Below are 19,306 nucleotides of genomic sequence, written 5' to 3'. Positions count from 1 at the left end.
CAAGAAAACCCGAATCCGATTAAAATAGAACCGACACCCGAATGGTACCCCGGTTGCTCAGCCCTACACAAAAGGGTAAGTATAACGAAAGGGGTTTGTTTGGAGAATATCTCACTGAAGATTATAAATTTGAATGTTTAGGTTCTGAGTTGAGCAGTACGGCCTATGATCATAAAAAATATAGTTCGAGACCCGATTTCAGTACTACCACGCCGGCTGAATTATTTTGCATCATTCACTGTTGTCAAGTTTTACCATATTGTTTATAAATTATGTCGGTAATATAAATTTCTGCGCCATACAAAATAATAGTTTTAAAAATATTTAGTTATGAGTTGAAAATTTAGTTGATTTATTTTTAGTTTTTCTAATCTTTTGATTTTATGGATTATAAAACTAAACTTAACAAAATTTGCTTCTTTGATTTGATCAAATTTCTATATGATTTTTGTAATGTCCCGACTGTCAATGGCTAATGGACCAACTACGTCCGTTCACTTGGTCTGTGAGTCATATTCCATATGATGATCGATACGTTAATTTTTTCAACGCTGCAATTATCACATGATTTTTTCTGTGTTTTGGTTTCACTTTCACGCTATCGCGAATCACTTTCCAATAGATCACCTATTATTTCACTACTTCAGCTCAACCACACTTAATTTTTGAGTTTTAAACGGATGTGTCACGGAAAATATAAGTCAACTTTAGTAACATAAATAGCCAAATCATTTATCTCAAGGCTTTCTATATATCACAATTCGGAATGTTACAAATTTATTTAAATTAAATCAAGTTAACTATTTCATGATGGTTTAGTGATGAGTTCATATAAAACATCCAATTTTTTCAAACATGTCTTTATAAAAATTCGAGTTCTTTGTCAGGCAATCCTTTCATTTATAATATAGATGGCATTAGTAAGACTTTTATCAAAATACCAAAGACGTGATGGAGATAAAATAATTGAATAAGTAATTTAAAACGTAACTAGAACCACATATGTTTTTTCTATAAAAATGATGATGAGATTGAAAAAGAATAATGACGTTCTACTTTTAGTATGGAGATATCATGTTAATGTACTCTATTTTCTGTTTTAAACATTACATTGTTGTGAAGAAAAAGAATAAAAACAATTGCTGTTTTACTACTATTCGTACGGACCTATATATGTTTTCCATTAATTAATTGAATAAGTGTGTTTTCTTTTATAAGTGAAATCGAAAACAGAATTGTCATTCTTTACGGAAAATCTAAAAAGGATGAAAAGTCAAATTCTTTTTTACCAGATCCACCAAACTCTCTCCACAACTAATCTTAGCCGTTTATCTAATCTCCCGCTTTTATCTATATAACATCACTCCCTACCTTTCCTTCCTCCTCGCACTCTCTGTTCCCATCTTCACACAGACACAACAGAAACATTCAAAACAAAACAATGGCGTTGCTTGTAGAGAAGACGTCGAGCGGCCGTGAGTACAAGGTCAAAGACATGTCTCAGGCCGACTTCGGTCGTCTCGAGATCGAGCTCGCCGAGGTCGAGATGCCTGGTCTCGTCTCATGCGTCACCGAGTTCGGACCTTCTCAGCCACTCAAAGGAGCAAGAATCACCGGCTCTCTCCACATGACCATCCAAACCGCTGTCCTCATCGAGACCTTAACCGCTCTCGGCGCAGAGGTCAGATGGTGCTCCTGCAACATCTTCTCCACCCAGGACCACGCCGCCGCCGCCATTGCTCGTGACTCAGCCGCCGTGTTCGCCTGGAAAGGGGAGACTCTCCAGGAGTATTGGTGGTGCACGGAGAGGGCTCTCGACTGGGGTCCTGGAGGTGGTCCCGACCTGATCGTCGACGACGGCGGTGACGCTACTCTCCTTATCCACGAAGGTGTTAAGGCTGAGGAGATCTTCGCCAAGACCGGTCAGCTCCCCGACCCGACTTCCACCGACAATCCTGAGTTCCAGATCGTGTTGTCGATTATCAAAGATGGTCTTCAGGTTGATCCCAAGAAGTACCACAAGATGAAGGAGAGATTGGTTGGTGTCTCTGAGGAGACGACCACTGGTGTTAAGAGGCTTTACCAGATGCAGGAGACTGGAGCTCTCTTGTTCCCTGCCATTAACGTCAATGACTCCGTCACCAAGAGCAAGGTATCGACTTTCTTTCTCTCCTGATCAAAATTTAGAGCTAATCATGTCCCATTATAGCTCTAGAAGACAAGATCTTAAGTTTGTAACATACTGTGTGCAAAATGCATGTGTTTCCATTGCCAAAGTGCAGTTGATTTTCTTAGTTTTGTGTTTATGGCAATGGCCGGTATTGAGCATAAGCTAATGAAACATGACAGATGACCTTCAAAATTTAAGAAGATTTACATATATATATATTTCTTTGGTTAAAAAAGTTTATATAAATCTATAAGTCCACAACTTGCAATTTTAAAAAAAAATTCTATAGCCCATAAAATCTTAGGAAAAAAAATTACATATGTATAAATAAATTCCCAAATTTGTAAAAAAAAAATGTTTTATTAAATTGTCTATAGCCCAGAAAATCGTTGGACCAGCTATGTTTGTGTTTCATATGCTTTGATCAACTTTGGTTGCAGCAAGATTCTGCTTTTTAGCTGCAAGATGATTGATTTTTGACTTGGTTGCAGTTTGATAACTTGTATGGATGTCGCCACTCTCTCCCTGACGGTCTCATGAGAGCCACTGATGTCATGATCGCCGGAAAGGTCGCTGTTATCTGCGGTTATGGTGATGTCGGAAAGGGTTGTGCTGCAGCCATGAAAACCGCCGGTGCACGTGTGATCGTGACTGAGATCGATCCAATCTGTGCCCTTCAGGCTCTCATGGAAGGCCTTCAAGTTCTAACCCTTGAGGACGTTGTCTCTGAAGCTGACATCTTTTGCACCACCACTGGAAACAAAGACATCATCATGGTCGACCACATGAGGAAGATGAAGAACAACGCCATTGTCTGCAACATTGGTCACTTTGACAATGAAATCGACATGCAAGGACTTGAGACTTTCCCTGGTGTGAAACGCATCACCATCAAGCCACAGACTGATAGGTGGGTGTTCCCTGACACCAAATCAGGCATCATTGTGCTAGCCGAGGGTCGTCTTATGAACTTGGGATGTGCCACTGGACACCCTAGTTTCGTGATGTCGTGCTCGTTCACCAACCAGGTGATTGCACAGCTTGAGCTCTGGAACGAAAAGTCAAGTGGGAAGTATGAGAAGAAGGTATATGTTTTGCCTAAACACTTGGATGAGAAGGTTGCTGCACTTCACTTAGGCAAGCTAGGTGCCAGACTCACCAAGCTCACCAAGGACCAATCTGACTACGTTAGCATACCCGTTGAAGGTCCCTACAAGCCTGTTAGCTACAGGTACTGAGAAGAAAAAACGGATCAAGCTTTGGTTCTTCGTATGGTTTTATGATTAGACCATTTGGTTATAAGCCAAATGGCTATTGTTTGAGTTGGTTCGGGTTTGGTATGGTTGGGGAAATATGAGATATTGGTCTTCTTATGAAGTTGATCAAATATTGGTATCAATAAGGGGTTGTTGTTCTTTTGGTTTTGAGAGGCTGTTTTATGTTTTGTTTTGTTTTTCCCTTTCAATTTTATGTATCTCAAGATAAATTAATTTTTGTTTACACTCTTGTTACGTTTATTTTTTAACTTTTAATTATCCTTATTAAAATATTAAAAAAATTATTGAACTTTACAACATTGTCCAAAAAAGTCATCCATACTTATAAGCTTATGACTCGGCTGAAACTCTTTCAATGGAGGACCTAATAGTTATGTTCTTGAACTTGCAATACGACCAAACCATGTTTTCTAACTTCATGAGAGAAAAAAAAGAAGAAGTTATTTTGCAGCATATGTATTCAATTGATTTTTTTTTACCATTCGTAAGGTCTCAGTTCAATCTTGAAATCGAACTCTCCCATAAGAACCATTTCAATTTTTCACAAACCCTGCCGGAGATTTCTAACTTTGGTCCATGAACCCCTAAAACAAGCTTTAAGAACTTTACTTTATCTGTGACAAAAAAAAAGAACTTTACTTTGTCAATCTTCCATCTATTAATCCACTCAACACTTCCAGTCAGTTATTTCACCATTGATTACATAAAACTATATAAGCCTTCTACTGTATACAAAAACATAGCAAAAGAGATACTATAGTATTGAACTTGCCTTGCTCATGCCCTTAGAGAGAGCATTTCAAACTCATAATCAAGAACCGCATTACAAAAAAAATGTTTCAGGTCTTGATGTCGCTAGTGTCTCTATCACACCTTGTGATGACGTTGCATCCTCGGCTGTAAGAATTGGCTTGTCCTGAGCGACAAGCGTAGTAGGAAGCACCAGGTTTCTCACAAGGAACCATGTCTCTCCTTAGCGTTCCGTAGCTTATGTACTGTTTCCTCATCATCATGACTCTGCGGCTTACCTCCGACGGCATCATCTCCTCTCCTTCTTCCCCGATTACGCCGTTCCGGTCGAGCATTGCCTCGACTTCTCCAGTGACCGACGAAACTGTAACCTCGAGATAGGACTGAAGGAAAAGTATGGATAAGTAAACGAGAGCTAAGGATCTCGACATGTCGGTATGGGAAAATTTTGGTAGAGGTGGTGATCGCTGCGACGCTGCGTAACAACTCCCAAGTAGCTAGCTCTTGTGATTAACCGGTCGGTTGAAGATTGGTAGTATCTAAGTCTGACCTCTGAACTGTAACGTCAAGTATTTAATTAATCAAACACACACACACACATATAAATATAATTTCAGTGGAATTCTCTCCAATTGTCTTAGTTATTGTGGTCCACTAACAAGCACTTGGTTCTTTTTCTGAATTCATGATTAATTTGTTGTTTGCCTTTCCGACTATAGTATAAATATTTGTTTGATATCCTAAACTCTCTTTTGTAAATCGTTAAAGTAAAAGAACAATTTTGAAATCAACATGTTTATGTATTAGTAATTATTAAAATAACCCAACAGCTCAATTTGTTTTTAGTTAATATACATACTACCAATCTTGAGGGTTATTAACTCATTATGATTAATGTGTGGGGCTTTGAGTAAAGAGATAATTAAGGCGTTGGTGTTATTGCCACCAAACAAGTTCAACAACCCCAACTACATCTTGATGAGCTGTTTTCATTGACCCACATGCTCAGGCTCCATGTTTCGCTTCACACCGAAGCATCACTGGATTCACTTCGTTGCTTAAAACAAAAGATGAAAAATCATAACAATGTAGTATCATTAACTTTGAAAGTGACCATTTTCAGCAGGGATATTTCATTGGTATAACTTTTTGTTAATAAATCTTTGGTAATTTAATAGGAAACATAATCATTTGCTCGGATAAGCAGGAATGAGAGACAGAAGAAATTTTTGTTTTCCCCTTGTTAACAAAAGCAAATAAATGCTATAGGGTCATAGTTTTGGAAATTTTGTACGCTGAAGACTGGTAATTCATATACATGAAAGTTCACTATTTTTTTTGACTAAAAAGTTCACTATTTTATCATGAACATGATGTTTAACATAATTTTATGATTTGTTTTTGTAGTACTCTTGTATAGATCCAATTACAATATCGTGTAGCACAAGTTATGGACATGTTGTGGATTTGAATTGTGATGGGCGGGCCATTAAGCCATTCGTTAAAGCGGACATATTAACACGTTAAGAATCACAAAAAAAATAAAATTTGGACATAGATAACATATAAACAACTAGGGTCGGACGGTTAAATGATTGGTAAGATGTTAAATGATTAGTAAGATGTTACAAATAAATGTTTGTCAGCTGATACATGGTTTGTTAGGGATAAATAGTTTGGTACATTTTTGGTTTGTAGTTATATTTGTTTGATATATTGGTTTGTAAGAAGTTACCAAATAATTATTGTCAGTTGATACATTTTTTATTAGCTGATAAGTAATTAATTAGCTGATACATTGTTTGATATATAATTTGTTATCTAATACATGAATTATTACATGATACATATTTTATTAGATGGTTTCATTAGTTGTTAAGAAAAAAATAAGTATTATTTACTCTCTATATTATTGTTTCTTTTAACACTTTAACACATATGATAACCTGTTAAAAATATGTAGTATATTAAAATTCAAAATAATTTGATATATTTTGTCATATATTCTCAATCATCTTAATAATCAGTTATATTATTTGTTAGCTTGGTAACAATTGTTGTACCATGCTAAGTTAATCATTAACTATTTTACTTTTGCATTCTTAACTGTTAACGCTTCTTGTATCAACTTTTGCCAAATTATTGTCCCAATATCAAATATGATAAAGAGGAGATGAAGGTCGACAAAAGAATGATGTCGAAATTAAAGCTGGTGGCAGTTGAGAGATTAAAAAAAAAATATTTGATGGATCCAGATTTTATGAAGAGCTTTCAATATTGATGAATGATGAAAACAAAATTGTTGGAAATCCTATATATATATGTGATTGAATTGACATTAAAAAAATTGTGTGAGTTAATCTTCAAAGAAAAAGAAGAATTGGATACAATAAATAAGAAGAAAATAATTGTGAGAGAAGAAGGAAAGAATTGCTAGAGAAGAAGAAAAAGAAGACCGAAAATGAGAAAAAGGCAATAGGGACATTTTTGGAAGTTTGAGATGAAAGTGTTACAGCAATATGTCTTTGTGTCTAATCAGGTGCATTCCTCTAATTCAATTTCCAAATAAGAGTATTCAGCTAAATCTCTCTTATTTTAATATAGAAAAAGAAAATTTGAAAATTAAAAAATATAATTACAATATACAATGAAATTGAAAAAATCGACATGGAGTATTTTATTTGCAATCACTTCTTTAATGTTTTGTCATAATATTTTCTTGTGTCATTTCGACTTCTTCCATATTGTTTTGTTCAGCCATAGAGGTAACATTGGCAATCATACATATGTCACTGTATCAACAAAATTTTCATAAAAAAATTTGAAATTCTAATAAAATTATGTGATTAGATTGTTGCTGTTACTGTTAGCACTTTTTTATGGACATGCAATATCTCGGGAATTCACAAAGAATTCTCAATTTCTTCTTCCAAACTCCAAATGTCTTCTCAATAACAAAACACAAAGATGCAAAATATCGATTAAATAAAGTTTCTCGGAGGATGACCACTTTCAATTGTGACATATGATGCTTAACAACCCCATTTTGTGAAGACCCATAGGGAGCCGAAAATCCTTGTTTATTTAGATAATCAGAATCAACGAAATAGTACTTATCGAGTGGAGGTAAATAGTTTAGAATTATTGTCTTGCGCCATCGTGAGAACTGTTGTATCATGACATGAACCTGGTGCTCCATTCTAAACATATGTGAATAACATATTCAAGTCATATGTTGCCATTATAAACACAATACAAAAAATCCTCATAAAATTTTATATAAAACGAAAAACTAATTTCAAGAAGGATTTTATGATTTATGATTTTATGAATACAGTGTCAACCAAAGAATTATCTCAACCGCAACTTCACCTACTCAACAAAACAAAAACATGAAGACAAATAAGAGCTATAGAGAAGAAAAAAAACTCATACCCCCTCTTTTCGTTGTCTTCCTCTCCCACCAATATTGCATTACACTTTGACTTGAATAAGTGCTTTAAAAAAATTTATATTTCCAACTATGAAAATTAATTTTATATTTTCAACTATGAAAAAACATTTTAAAATTTCTACATCCAATCAAAACTTAATTAAACTTACCAAATAAATTCTTAATATTATTATAATATCTTAATCCTAAAAACAACCGTTCAAACCCCATTTCCCCCCGTAGCGCGGACAAAGACCCTAGCTATACTAGCGACATCAAACAAAGCTTGCCTCCATGCTTGCTTCACCTTTTCTGTTTTTCCCACACAGGTTCCATCAAAGGCTTTTCCGAAATCTCCAGTCTGCTTCCTAACATCAGTTGGATCCACTTTGTACAAAATGGTCATCACTGTTTGACCAACCTCCTCCCTGCACTTCATGATTTCCACTAACTCATCCAGACACCATCTCGAAGAAGCGTAGTTACGGGAGAGCAATACAACGGCGACCCTTGAATTTTTGATCCTTTAACAAGCTCACGACCAACAGATTCACCTCGCTTGATCTCGTTATCAATGAAAACATTGATTCCCTTGCTTTTGAAGTTTTCCAAAACGTGGCTAAGAAAACCTTTGCGCACTTCTTCTCCACGGATGCTCAAGAAGACGTGATAACAACCAAATGCGAGCCAGAGATGATGAAGAAGAAGACGAAGCCATCATCATCCTTGACAGCAAGACGAAGATGATCGCAAAGGTCTCATATCTGAAGAAGATACAGAAAGATGGAAAGACAGCGTAAATAGAAAGGATACACAGCAAGAGCTGACTTCTTTTCAAGAGGAGAGGAAACAGTTACGAAATGCACTTTTGATATAAAATTATTTTGTGTTCAGTGGAAGTGGATACACAGCTAGGTCTCTCTACTTCTTTGAAAGTGGAATGGAGCGGTCTCTTTTTATATAATAAAAAAAAACAAGTGGCCGACCGAGGAAATGTAAAAGTGATCTTTTGTGTTGGTTGACTTTGTTCTGTGTGGAAGACTTTGGTACATATATTTGTTTCAAACTCTAGAACAATGAATATGTTGATTAAATCATGAATACAAATTTTTGTAATTTATTTATAGTAAAAGCATGTGGCAACGCCGAGTGTGATATTGTTTTTTATTTGTAACTTAAGTGTGATCTTGTTTTCATGGCATGCAATTGTATCTTTGGTATATGTATTCTTATATGTATGTTTCCATGCATGAATGTTTCCATGCATGATGGTTGCGAAGATCACAAATGGCAACTGAGGTGGAAATATCGGTGATCGATTGGCGTTCTGCAAATTTGTAGCCTGTCCATTTCTAAGGTGGAAATGTCTCTTTTGCACAATTGAAGAGTACTTTTAACATCTGTCAACAGTAATTATAGATTTGTGCAACCTGCCTATAATAAATTTGGCAGAGAACACACAAGAACAAGTTAAAAGAGTCATACAAAACAAAACAAAAAACACAGAATATTACTCTTTTGCTAGATTCAGAGCTCAACAAAAGAGTTTTAAGACATGTCTTTCCCATCATCCTCTACCCCTAGCAAACCCAATCTTCTCTTGGCCACTTTTGATCTGTAACACCAGACCTCAACTTTACTATTATTGCTTAACTACTCAGTCAGTATCTCAGCTTGGTTTGAAGATGGCAACGCTAGAATTATAGACAAAAAAGAAGACTCTAAAACCGGTTTCACTGTTGGTAATATCACAGTTACATAACCAATCGCCTCTACGACTTTCGAAGTCACCTCAGTGACCTTAACTCTTATCTCCACCGTCTCTGCAGCCGTTTTCATTTCTTCAAGTACCTTAACCAACTACTCAGACGTGTCATCACGTCTAGATTCTTCTTCTCAGTTTCTTTGTTTGCTTCTGTGTTTCCTGCATCAAAAAACAAAACAGAGTCATTAACATTCTCCTCAACTTTACTATTATTATCACCATCACCATCTTCATCTCCCTCACCATGATTGTCATCATCACCACCTTCATCTCCCTCACCACCATCGTCATCCTTTTCTTCATCCTCACCACTATCATCATCATCATCGTCATCCTTTTCTTCATCCTCACCACCTGCACTTTCATGATTTTCCTCTAAAAGTCGTACACCGCAGCCTTCGACCTTGCAGGTTTCATCATCGACTATGAACACAAAACTAAGCTCGCTGAAAGTGGTTTCTTCGGCTTCGGGGAAATCCTTGTTTAGAGAAAAAGAATCTTCAAATATATACATATGCTCTTTATTTCCATATAGAGCGGGGATAAGGAGCTGGTTTGATCCACTTCCGACCGTGCGGCCATTCTGTTTACCCCACACGGAATAAGACATGCTCGTCAATGAATTCTCACCCTCTTTTTCATCATCATCATTGGTATCCCCAGGTTGATCATATACCTTTGACAGCAAGATACAAGCTTTGAATCTGAAGGATGAAGTAAAAGGTCTTGGAGTCAAATTGATCGTTAAGGAACCTGAACTGGCTCGGTGAGTGAAGTGTGCAGGCACTTTACTACCCGGTAAGACCGTATATTTGCAAGCTGATGTCTGGATTAGCCTTCTTGCTTTTTGTTTTAGGTTAAAGCACTTAGCAAAGTTTAGGCAAATGTTTGGATTTTGAAAAGAGGAGGAGTCTATTCTCTTCAAAAATTCACAACCTTGTGCATCTAAAGATTCAAGGGAATCTGGAAGTGGTGGAAGTGCTACGAGCTTTTTGCATTTATTGACGTCAAGCTTAATTAGTCCAGAGAGACGTCTGATGCAATCTGGAATAGTCTTGATACCATCAAAGCTGCGGAAACGTAATGATATAGGAGATGTAAAAGCCTTCTCGGGTAGACATATCGGCAAGATGTAGTTAATGTCCAGGTCTGATCTTAATATCCAACTGCGCTTAAAGTCAGGCCCCCACTCGACTATTGCTTCAAATAAGTCATAACACTTATATATATTTTCATCATCTACATAATGATCATGAAGACAGTAACCTTTGTTACTCAGAGCAAGAAACTCAAGATTCTCCAACTTAGAAATGTTTGACGATATAGTTTTCAGCTTCTCGCATCCACACATAATTAGTTCACGCAGACGAAATAGGTTCTCGATCCATGGGGGAACCTCCGTTATGGCTGTAGCGCACAACTCCAACTCGAGGATGCTGTCAGCTACATTTGGGAAGTCTTTGATGTTTGCACACCCTTTAATATCTAATCGATAAAGTTTAGTGGCATTGCCAATAGAGCTTGTGAGCTCTAACAAGCTTCTGCAGTGAGAGAGATGTAATTCCTCGAGACTTGTTGATTTTGAGAGATCTGGAATCTTTTTCAGATACCAAGAGTGACTCAAATCCATCACCTTGAGGCATGGGATATGCTATACAAAAAAAAAACAAAGAAAAAATATGAGTTTTAGAGAAATAATTAATCCAGCAATACTATACCAAAAAAAAAAACGAAGCTGAATATATTTACTTTGACTCCTTCCCAAAGCATCTCGAAGTTGCTACGTCGCATGATTAGTTCAACAAGAAACTTGCCACAGAATTTAGAAGGCCAAACTCTCAATGAACAGCCGTACCAACGTAGGAATATGAGTTTGTCGGGAAGACAGTCGAGGCCCTCGGGTGTGCGTATGGTATCAGAGCCAAAATATAGAAACTGGAGATTATTCATCCCTTGGAAAGCGCTTTTATTTATTTGGATTTCATCGCTCGTACGCAATCGTATGCCTAGAACATTTTCATTACCCTAGAATAAATTATTCAAAACAACAAAATCTCAGCTTAAAAAACAAAGGAAACAAAATCTCAGCTTTAGAAAACAAAGGAAATAAAAGACTGCAGATGTAAAATGTAATGAAAAAACTTACAGTATCTTCATTAAGCGCATCACGAATCTCCTTGGTATCCATCAAGAAATGTGGTTTTGATGGATTCTCCATAGACTGTTTCTTGACAATTTCTCTACCCATTTGTTCCAGTAATCTATGCATTTTTACGTCTCTGTCTTCTATAGATATAAGAGATTTTTGAGCTAAAATTTCAAGCCCATGGTTGATTTCCAGACTACTGTTTGCAAAACACCTTTTGAAGCTATCAACCTTAAAACCAGTACCGAAAAATGCTAAATGCAGAAAAAGAGTTTTTTCATTTTCTCCCAAGGCGTCGTAGCTAAATCTTAGAGTTGATTCAATTTCTCTATCAAGGGTAGACCTGAGCCATGGTAGTGCCTGTATCCACTCGTCCCTGGACATTCCTCGTAGATACGATCCCATAACTCTCAGGCCTAGAGGAAGATTACCAGCAAGCCAAGTAACTTCCCAAGCAAGACTTTCAAAACCATCATCTGGAGAATTTTGGCCGAAAGCATATTGGCAGAAGATCTGCAGAGACTCTTCATTAGTTGGATATTTCATCTTATAGATATGATCTATCCCGAGTCCGAATGCCTTGAGAAGTTTTCGATCTTCGGTTGTAATGATAATAATACTTCCTGGACCAACCCATCCACGATGCTTTGCCATTTCCTCTAGTTGCCACCAATTATCCACTTCATCAAGAACAACAAACACTTTTTTGTCACTCAGCAATTCTTGAGCTCCTCTTAAGTGATGAACCTCAATGTCCCCTTTGTTGAATATTTGACACAACATGTTTTTCTGAAACCTCAACTTCAACCTATAGTCGTTACCAGATGGCTTCTCATAACTTCCTCTGATATCCTCCAAAAACGTGCTGAATGGGAAAGCATGAGACAGTTGGTTGTATAGAACTCTGGCAATGGTCGTCTTCCCAATCCCGCCAGGACCAAAAATCCCAATCACCTTAACTTGTTCTGATTGTAGGATCAACTTCGATTGTATCTCTCTGATATGAGCTCCTATGCCAACAAATTCATCAAAGTCTTTTGATGGTGTAAAACCCAACACAGCCATGACATCTGATGCAACTTTGTTGATCAAATCAGCTTCATTCCCACTAACAAAAACAACAACAGAGGATATTCATTAAAAACAGTCATCATCCTGTACTATAATATAATATCCAAGTGGAAGTAAAAAAAAAAAAAGTGAACAAACCAGTTGCTAGAGTGGTAGCCAGCTATACCAGCGACATCATACAAAGCTTGCCTCCATGCTTGCTTTACCTTTTCTGTTTTTCCCACACAGGTTCCATCAAAGGCTTTTCCGAAATCTCCGGTCTGCTTCCTAACATCAGATGGATCCACTTGATAGAAAATGGTCATCACTGTTTGGCCAACGTCTTCCCTACACTTCATGATTTCCACTAATTCATCCATACACCAGCTTGAAGAAGCGTAGTTACGGGAGAGCAATACAACGGCAACCCTTGATTGTCTGATCGCTTTAACAAGCTCTGGACCAACAGATTTCCCTCGATTGATCTCGTTATCAATGAAAACATTGATTCCCTTGCTTTTGAACTCTTTAAGAACGTGACTAAGAAAGCCTTTGCGCACGTCTTCTCCACGGAAGCTCAGGAAGACGTGATACAACCAACAGCAAGCCATAGATGATGAAGAAGAAGAAGCCATCATCATCGTTAACAGCAGGAAGAAGAGGATCACTAAGCTTTCAGATCACAAAGAAATGTAGAAGACGCGTAAATAGAGAGAGAGGTAGGTCTTGACTTCTTTCAAGTGGATATGAAGCAGTCTTTTTTATATATATCAAATTATTTGTATTCAGTGTAGTGGGAGCTAAAAAAAGAATATAATATTACAAAATTATAGTGTATAAGTTTGGCTATGATATTGTCTTTAAAAAAATTTAACTTTTATAATATAAGCAAATTCACTTCTCAAATAATAGTATAAATAAATAGATATATAAAGTGTTCTATATCTTAATTTTTTAACCTTTATAATATAATTAATTATTTTATGATAACAACACAATAAATAAGAAATATATTATTTTAAAAATAATTAATATTATTAATATAAATTTATTTTTATACAATATAGAAGAATTATCTTATTTTAAAAATCTATATTATTATTTGCAAACTGATTTTTCACAACGGAGCTCTTACGTTAAAAGTTAGAGTGGCTAATATCGATACCACCATTAGTGAATTTGTATATATAATTAAAAAATAATTTATATTGATCAAATTATTATTTTTTTAAATAAGATAATTCTTATATAGAATAATTTATTTATATCTATACTATTATTTGTGAATTTATTATATAGTTAAAATGAATTTATATTAATAATATTAATTATTTTTAAAATATTAATATTATGAATAAATATTAATATATCAAATATAAGTACTAACAAAATTAAAAAGTTTTAATATATTCTATAAATACGGATCTGGATCCATATATTCAGACTTAAAAATTATGATATATGGATACGGATTCGGTTATGACGGATCTTTAATTTTACAATTTGAATTCGGATCCGACTACTTCTGGAGCGGATCCGGAGAAGATCTCGAAACAAATCAAGATCCCGGATAATAAAATTATGTGATTAGATTGTTGCTGTTAGCACTTTTTTATGGACATGTAATATCTCGGGAATTCACAAAGAATTCTCAATTTCTTCTTCCAAACTCCAAATGTCTTCTCAATAACAAAACACAAAGATGCATAATATCGATTAAATAAAGTTTCTCGGAAGATGACCACTTTCAATTGTGACATATGATGCCTAACAACCCCGCTTTTTGAAGACTCATAGGGAGCCGAAAATCCTTGTTTATTTAGATAACCAGAGTCAACGAAATAGTACTTATTGTCTTGCGCCACCGTAAGAACTGATGTATTGTAACATGAACCTGGTGCTCCATTCTAAACACATGTGAATAACATATTCAAGTCATATGTCGCCATTATAAACACAATACAAAAATTCCTAATAAATTTTTATATAAAACGAAAAAACTAATTTCAAGAAGGATTTTATGATTTATGAAAGAATAAAATGAAATGTTATGTGGTGTTTATTGAAAGAAAAAATCTAAAAAGAATAGCAAAGTTGGACATGCATTGGCCCACTCTCTCCGACCAACATTTTTTCCAAGCTTTTGGAGTATTCGCAAGATAGCCTTTTTATCATACACTCTCTTCTCCATGCAGTTATTATTGCTTTTATTGTTACTAGATCTCCATCCGCACAATCGTGCGGGTTTTATTTTCATTTTTACATGTATATATATTTATTTAGATCATTAGTAGTATACATTTTTAATTTTAATCATATATTTAAATATTTATAAAGCTATTTCAAATACAATAATATATAGTTTGCATGTTGTAAATAATCAATTGTTTAAACCGTCGTACGTATTTGTTGTTTCTTATTATATATTTATCTTATTGTATATGCATTTAGTTATTAAACGTATTAATATGTGCATAAAAAATATATTTGACAATTATTTTTTATTTAATTTATGTTAAATTTTTAACCGTCTTTCAAAACTGGATTTCTTTTTAGCAGTATTTTCTATGTTTATTCATTTTACGCAACATATTATTATATTTACAAAAGTGAAATTTATACTATTAAAACATAAGTCATCACTTAATTCATGTGTGATTTTTTTATTTGGACACCTATTCAAAAGTTGCTTAAATTATATTTTATATGATATATGAATTATTTGAATAATTCTAAAAAAAAAATCCAATAGATATTCCTATATTTTCTCTTTATGTGGACGAAATCTTTTCATATCTTTTATTTACAGTATAAACATATATTTCATTTTTTCAATTACTCCTTAACCTCTCCCATCACTTACAGTTCACCCTCTTCAAAGTTTCTTCACTTTGCTCAGTATCGTTTTCGTTTTCCTTTGTCTCCTTCCGTAATTCTTCTTTCGGGTCTCAAATATCTGTTTCAGACTTCAGATCCATCAAGGCCTTTGAGTCATCTCCAGACACCTGAGTTTTTTGTCTGAAGAAATTCTTCTGCTCTTCTTCGAAGGAAGGTTACTGGAACTGACTTCTTCAGGTTTCCTCTTTTTACTGTTAAAAGACAAAGCATTGTCATTAAACTCTTCAAACCACTGAGTTACCTCTGCTACACCTACTTTGCCTCAACACGGTTTATTAGTTATCTATACTAAAAGATCAACTACTTTTCTGATTCAAACAAAACTTAGATACTATTACAGTCTTACTTAAAGATGACTTAAATGTCTAAAACCTTTTTTTATCTAGTACCAAAAAAAAACGGATGAAAGTTCATGGTGTACCTTTCAAGAGTCTTATCCACACTATTTTCGCCATCTTCATCAACTTCACAAATAAATAGATAATTTGTTAACATCTAGATAGGTTCATATAGGTTCATCAATGAACAATACAAAGTAACTAATTACCATCGAGCTATTTCTTAAGTGTTGAACTAAACTATTGAGTTATGTTGTTTCCAATGGTGTATAAATGCAGAGTACCGTGTATGAAGAAAGGAGGGATAAGATTTACGATAAACGGACACTCATACAATCATACTTCAACCTAGTTCTGATCTCGAACGTAGGAAGAGAAGGAGACGTCCACGGGGTCTCGATAAGAGGCTCAAAGACAGGTTCGTAGCGAGCTATGTCTAGGAAGTGGGGACAAAACTGGCAGAACAACTCTTACCTCAACGACCAAAGCCTCTTGTTCCAGGTCATTACCAGCGATGGTCGCACCGTCGTTAGCAATGACGTGGCACCTTCTAATTGGCAGTTTGGACAAACCTACACGAGAGATACACTACAAGAAAAAAGGGTTTTGATAGCAGTCGAGAATAGCGTTTTTTGCCTTTCTGCTATGGTTGACATACCCGTTAAGTTTAGATAGCGTTCGCGTATTTTAAAACGCTATGATAAAATTGTATATCTAAAAACGTTATGATAGCTTATTTTTAATAGCAAAAAAAATAAAATGATATGTTTAGCTTTTGAATCCTTAAACCCTAAACAAGTTTTTAAACCTTAAACTCAAAATATAAACTTCAAATATAATATACTCATACTATAACTTCAAATATTAAACTTAAACTAAAAATTTGTACTTTTTAATTTTTATATATAACTTCCAAATATACAAACCTTAATTCTTGAATCAAACTCTATACCCTAAACTCTAACACCAAACATATATATTAAAACCATACATTTACTAAATATAAACTTCAAATCTAAGTTTTTATTTAACAAATTTCAAATCTAACTCTTAATCACAAAATCTTTATATAAAAACTTAACACTTATACTCTCAAAACTATAAACCTTTAAATCATAAACATAACCTTTTATACAATCTAATCACACAAACCCTATCATGCAGTTTTTAAACAAGTGTATAATCACAAAATTCTAATCAAAATTTATATTTCAAATGTTAACTTATAATATATAATTTATAAATTTCGAAAATTTCTAAAAGAATTAAAAAGAAATGTAAAAACAATTCTATTGTCTTTTCTTTATGGCCATTGATTTGTTCTAATCCAAAGATTAAATTTTATTTTTTATCTATCTTCAGCCTTTCTTTCATTGGTTAATTTTTATTTTGTCAAGGATCACATTCTTAGCCATTGATTTTTTTTTTTTTGATCCTAAGGTCTAAAATCATCCTGTCTCTTTTCTCATGGATCTGAGATCTCATTCTTCTCATCCCTCACTTCTCAAACAATTCACGTAACACAAACATCTCATCTCTCTGTATAACTTCCCTCATCTCTCCTCACACACACACACGAAGGTGGAGCCAAGCCCAGCGACCCCGGATCTGAAGATACTGGACCACCGCCATCTCTCCCATTCGCCACCGTCCTCTCTCACCACCAATGGTCACCTCTCTCTGTCTCTCTGTCTCTCTCGGTCTCTCTCTGTCTCTGTCTCTGTCTCTCTCTCTCTCTTTCTTAAATCTGACTTTGTTAGCAGATGTGGTGGTCATTTAGTTTGCGGCTAGGAGGCAACAGAGAATCCGGTGGTCGTTAGCAGAGTGGTGGTCACGGGCTTGCGGCGATGAGGAAACAGAGAAGCTGGTGTTCGCGAGCAGATTGGTGGTCATGGGGCGGTGAGGAGACGACAGAAAAGCTGTTGGTCGTGAGATGAGGCGGTGCTCATGGGGCTTGCGGCGGCAACGAACGGAGAAGTTCGTGAGGAGGCGGCGGCAAAGAACATTATTAGGTTTAGATTAGGTTTAGATCTAATTTGTAAACCATCTGGTTTAGTGTAAACCATTTCTCCTAGGAAGCCTGGTTTTCTTACTAGGTTTAGTTTTGGTTTAGTTTTGGTTAGGTTTTGGTTTAGTTTTGGTATATACTTTTAATTTTTAAATCATATTCTTTTTTATACATTAATAAAAAAAAAACGAATTTAAATTTTAATTATGTTTCTAGTTTTTAGTTATTTTTATGTTTTTGTTTTTTTTATTTTTTTTTAATTTTTTACAATAAAAATAATAACGAAAATTATTCGCTATTAGAAAATATTTAATTGCAGATAGAAAAGCGCTATCCTAGCGGGAGAAAAGATAGCAGTGCTAAAAACCGTTATCTGAAGTGCTTGACCTATTATCCCGGGCGATGATACAGCGTTTCTTAAACCGCTGTCGTATCGATAGATAGCATTTTTCGTCCGCTAGTAAAAGCCATTTTTCTTGTAGTGGTACAAACCTATCGGATCATCTTCCGAGTCTGAATCTGATCCCCACCGGTCTCCACCATCATCAAAGTCCCACCTTTCTCCATCTGCTGGCATCCAAAAGTCAACCTCTTGCTCCACAACATCTTCATCATTTCCATGTTCAGCTCCATCAGTAACATCCTCTCCACTCTCTTCCTTTTTATCTAGCTCCTCCTTCTTCTTCTTCTTCTTCTTCTTCTTTCGCCACAGTTTCTCCACCTTCCTAAGGAAAATATCAAAACTCTTTATCAGAACAAAACAGTTTCGCCAAATTTTTGTTGTTGTTTATCTAATAGAGGAGAACCACAAATTGATGAATTCCAAGATCATGGCTGAAATCTGAGATAAGAAAGACTCATACACACATCTGGGGATACGTAATCGAAGAAAGCAGTGGGAGGGATGCGAATGGCCCGAGTCTTCGACACGAAAAGAACATTGATGATGAACTAAACGACAGAGAGTTTTCGAAAGGTCACACTCACATACAGGAAGAAGGATATTAGTAAGAATTATGAGACTTCACATATTTAAAGAAGGTTTCTGGGTAACGGTGATTACCGGGGGAGCTGACTCGATGACGATGAAGTGGAAGGGTCGGAGAGACGATCATTGCTTAGGTAAACGCAAGATGAAAAGAAATGGGTTTGATATGGGTCTTAGTGAAATTTTTTTTCTAAACACACTAATAGCCCATTACCAAAATTGTTCGACTGAAGCTTAAATGACATGGAAAAATAGAGTCTCCTGATAGGCTGATTTTTTAAAGTGACGTGGACACTCTATACTTTGAGGATATTCTCCTGTTAATATTGTATATATATATATATATCCCCTTATTATTAATCAAGAAGCAATTTGGAAGAGGAACCTTCAAAAGGTAAATTATTTACAGGTATGCCATTATGGTGATGTGTCGTCTTGACATTCATTCTCAGCCTTCTATTATGAAAACCCTTGCAAGACTAG

General features: G+C 35.3%; 3 protein-coding genes, 2 long non-coding RNA genes and 1 pseudogene across 5 annotated transcripts; 2 read left to right on the top strand and 4 right to left on the bottom strand.

Annotated features, from left to right (window-relative positions):
* The first annotated feature begins 1,375 nt into the window (after positions 1 to 1,375).
* Positions 1,376 to 3,674, top strand: LOC108812761 (adenosylhomocysteinase 2). The gene is made up of 2 exons (XM_056988990.1): positions 1,376 to 2,152; positions 2,662 to 3,674. The coding sequence occupies exons 1-2, from the start codon at positions 1,442 to 1,444 to the stop codon at positions 3,406 to 3,408; spliced, it is 1,458 nt and encodes a 485-aa protein (XP_056844970.1). The 5' UTR covers positions 1,376 to 1,441; the 3' UTR covers positions 3,409 to 3,674.
* Positions 3,675 to 4,089: 415 nt separating this feature from the next.
* On the bottom strand, positions 4,090 to 4,778 carry LOC108809930 (protein RALF-like 24). The gene has a single exon (XM_018582064.2). The coding sequence runs from the start codon at positions 4,626 to 4,628 to the stop codon at positions 4,287 to 4,289; it is 342 nt and encodes a 113-aa protein (XP_018437566.1). The 5' UTR covers positions 4,629 to 4,778; the 3' UTR covers positions 4,090 to 4,286.
* A 2,815-nt stretch (positions 4,779 to 7,593) lies between these two features.
* LOC130496026 (disease resistance-like protein DSC2) lies at positions 7,594 to 8,572 on the bottom strand (annotated as a pseudogene).
* Positions 8,573 to 9,021: 449 nt separating this feature from the next.
* On the bottom strand, positions 9,022 to 13,335 carry LOC108811900 (disease resistance-like protein DSC2). Its single transcript, XM_018584007.2, has 5 exons — positions 12,751 to 13,335; positions 11,542 to 12,649; positions 11,145 to 11,420; positions 9,639 to 11,046; positions 9,022 to 9,554 (listed from the first exon to the last, which is right to left on the bottom strand). The coding sequence occupies exons 1-5, from the start codon at positions 13,230 to 13,232 to the stop codon at positions 9,466 to 9,468; spliced, it is 3,363 nt and encodes a 1,120-aa protein (XP_018439509.1). The 5' UTR covers positions 13,233 to 13,335; the 3' UTR covers positions 9,022 to 9,465.
* Positions 13,336 to 15,550: 2,215 nt separating this feature from the next.
* On the bottom strand, positions 15,551 to 16,176 carry LOC130496141 (uncharacterized). The gene is made up of 3 exons (XR_008935193.1): positions 16,037 to 16,176; positions 15,911 to 15,953; positions 15,551 to 15,680 (listed from the first exon to the last, which is right to left on the bottom strand). It is a non-coding gene; the product is annotated as an uncharacterized LOC130496141 (long non-coding RNA).
* A 954-nt stretch (positions 16,177 to 17,130) lies between these two features.
* Positions 17,131 to 18,039, top strand: LOC130496210 (uncharacterized). The gene is made up of 2 exons (XR_008935321.1): positions 17,131 to 17,496; positions 17,591 to 18,039. It is a non-coding gene; the product is annotated as an uncharacterized LOC130496210 (long non-coding RNA).
* The last annotated feature ends 1,267 nt before the right edge of the window (positions 18,040 to 19,306 follow it).

Source organism: Raphanus sativus, chromosome 6 (assembly GCF_000801105.2).
Source record: "Raphanus sativus cultivar WK10039 chromosome 6, ASM80110v3, whole genome shotgun sequence".
Taxonomy (NCBI): Eukaryota; Viridiplantae; Streptophyta; class Magnoliopsida; order Brassicales; family Brassicaceae; genus Raphanus; species Raphanus sativus.
The sequence above is the reverse complement of the archived record's forward strand: the minus strand, read 5'-3'. Positions and strand labels throughout refer to the sequence as shown.

Bases quoted from the DNA above. Each gene is read 5' to 3' on its own strand.
- LOC108812761 (XM_056988990.1), top strand. From the start codon at position 1,442: ATGGCGTTGCTTGTAGAGAAGACGTCGAGCGGCCGTGAGTACAAGGTC. The intron at 2,153-2,661 runs GTATCGACTTTC...ACTTGGTTGCAG, and splicing joins ACTCCGTCACCAAGAGCAAG to TTTGATAACTTGTATGGATG.
- LOC108809930 (XM_018582064.2), bottom strand. From the start codon at position 4,628: ATGTCGAGATCCTTAGCTCTCGTTTACTTATCCATACTTTTCCTTCAG.
- LOC108811900 (XM_018584007.2), bottom strand. From the start codon at position 13,232: ATGATGATGGCTTCTTCTTCTTCATCATCTATGGCTTGCTGTTGGTTG. The intron at 12,650-12,750 runs GTTTGTTCACTT...TGTTTTTGTTAG, and splicing joins GGCTACCACTCTAGCAACTG to TGGGAATGAAGCTGATTTGA. The intron at 11,421-11,541 runs GTAAGTTTTTTC...AATTTATTCTAG, and splicing joins ATGCGCTTAATGAAGATACT to GGTAATGAAAATGTTCTAGG.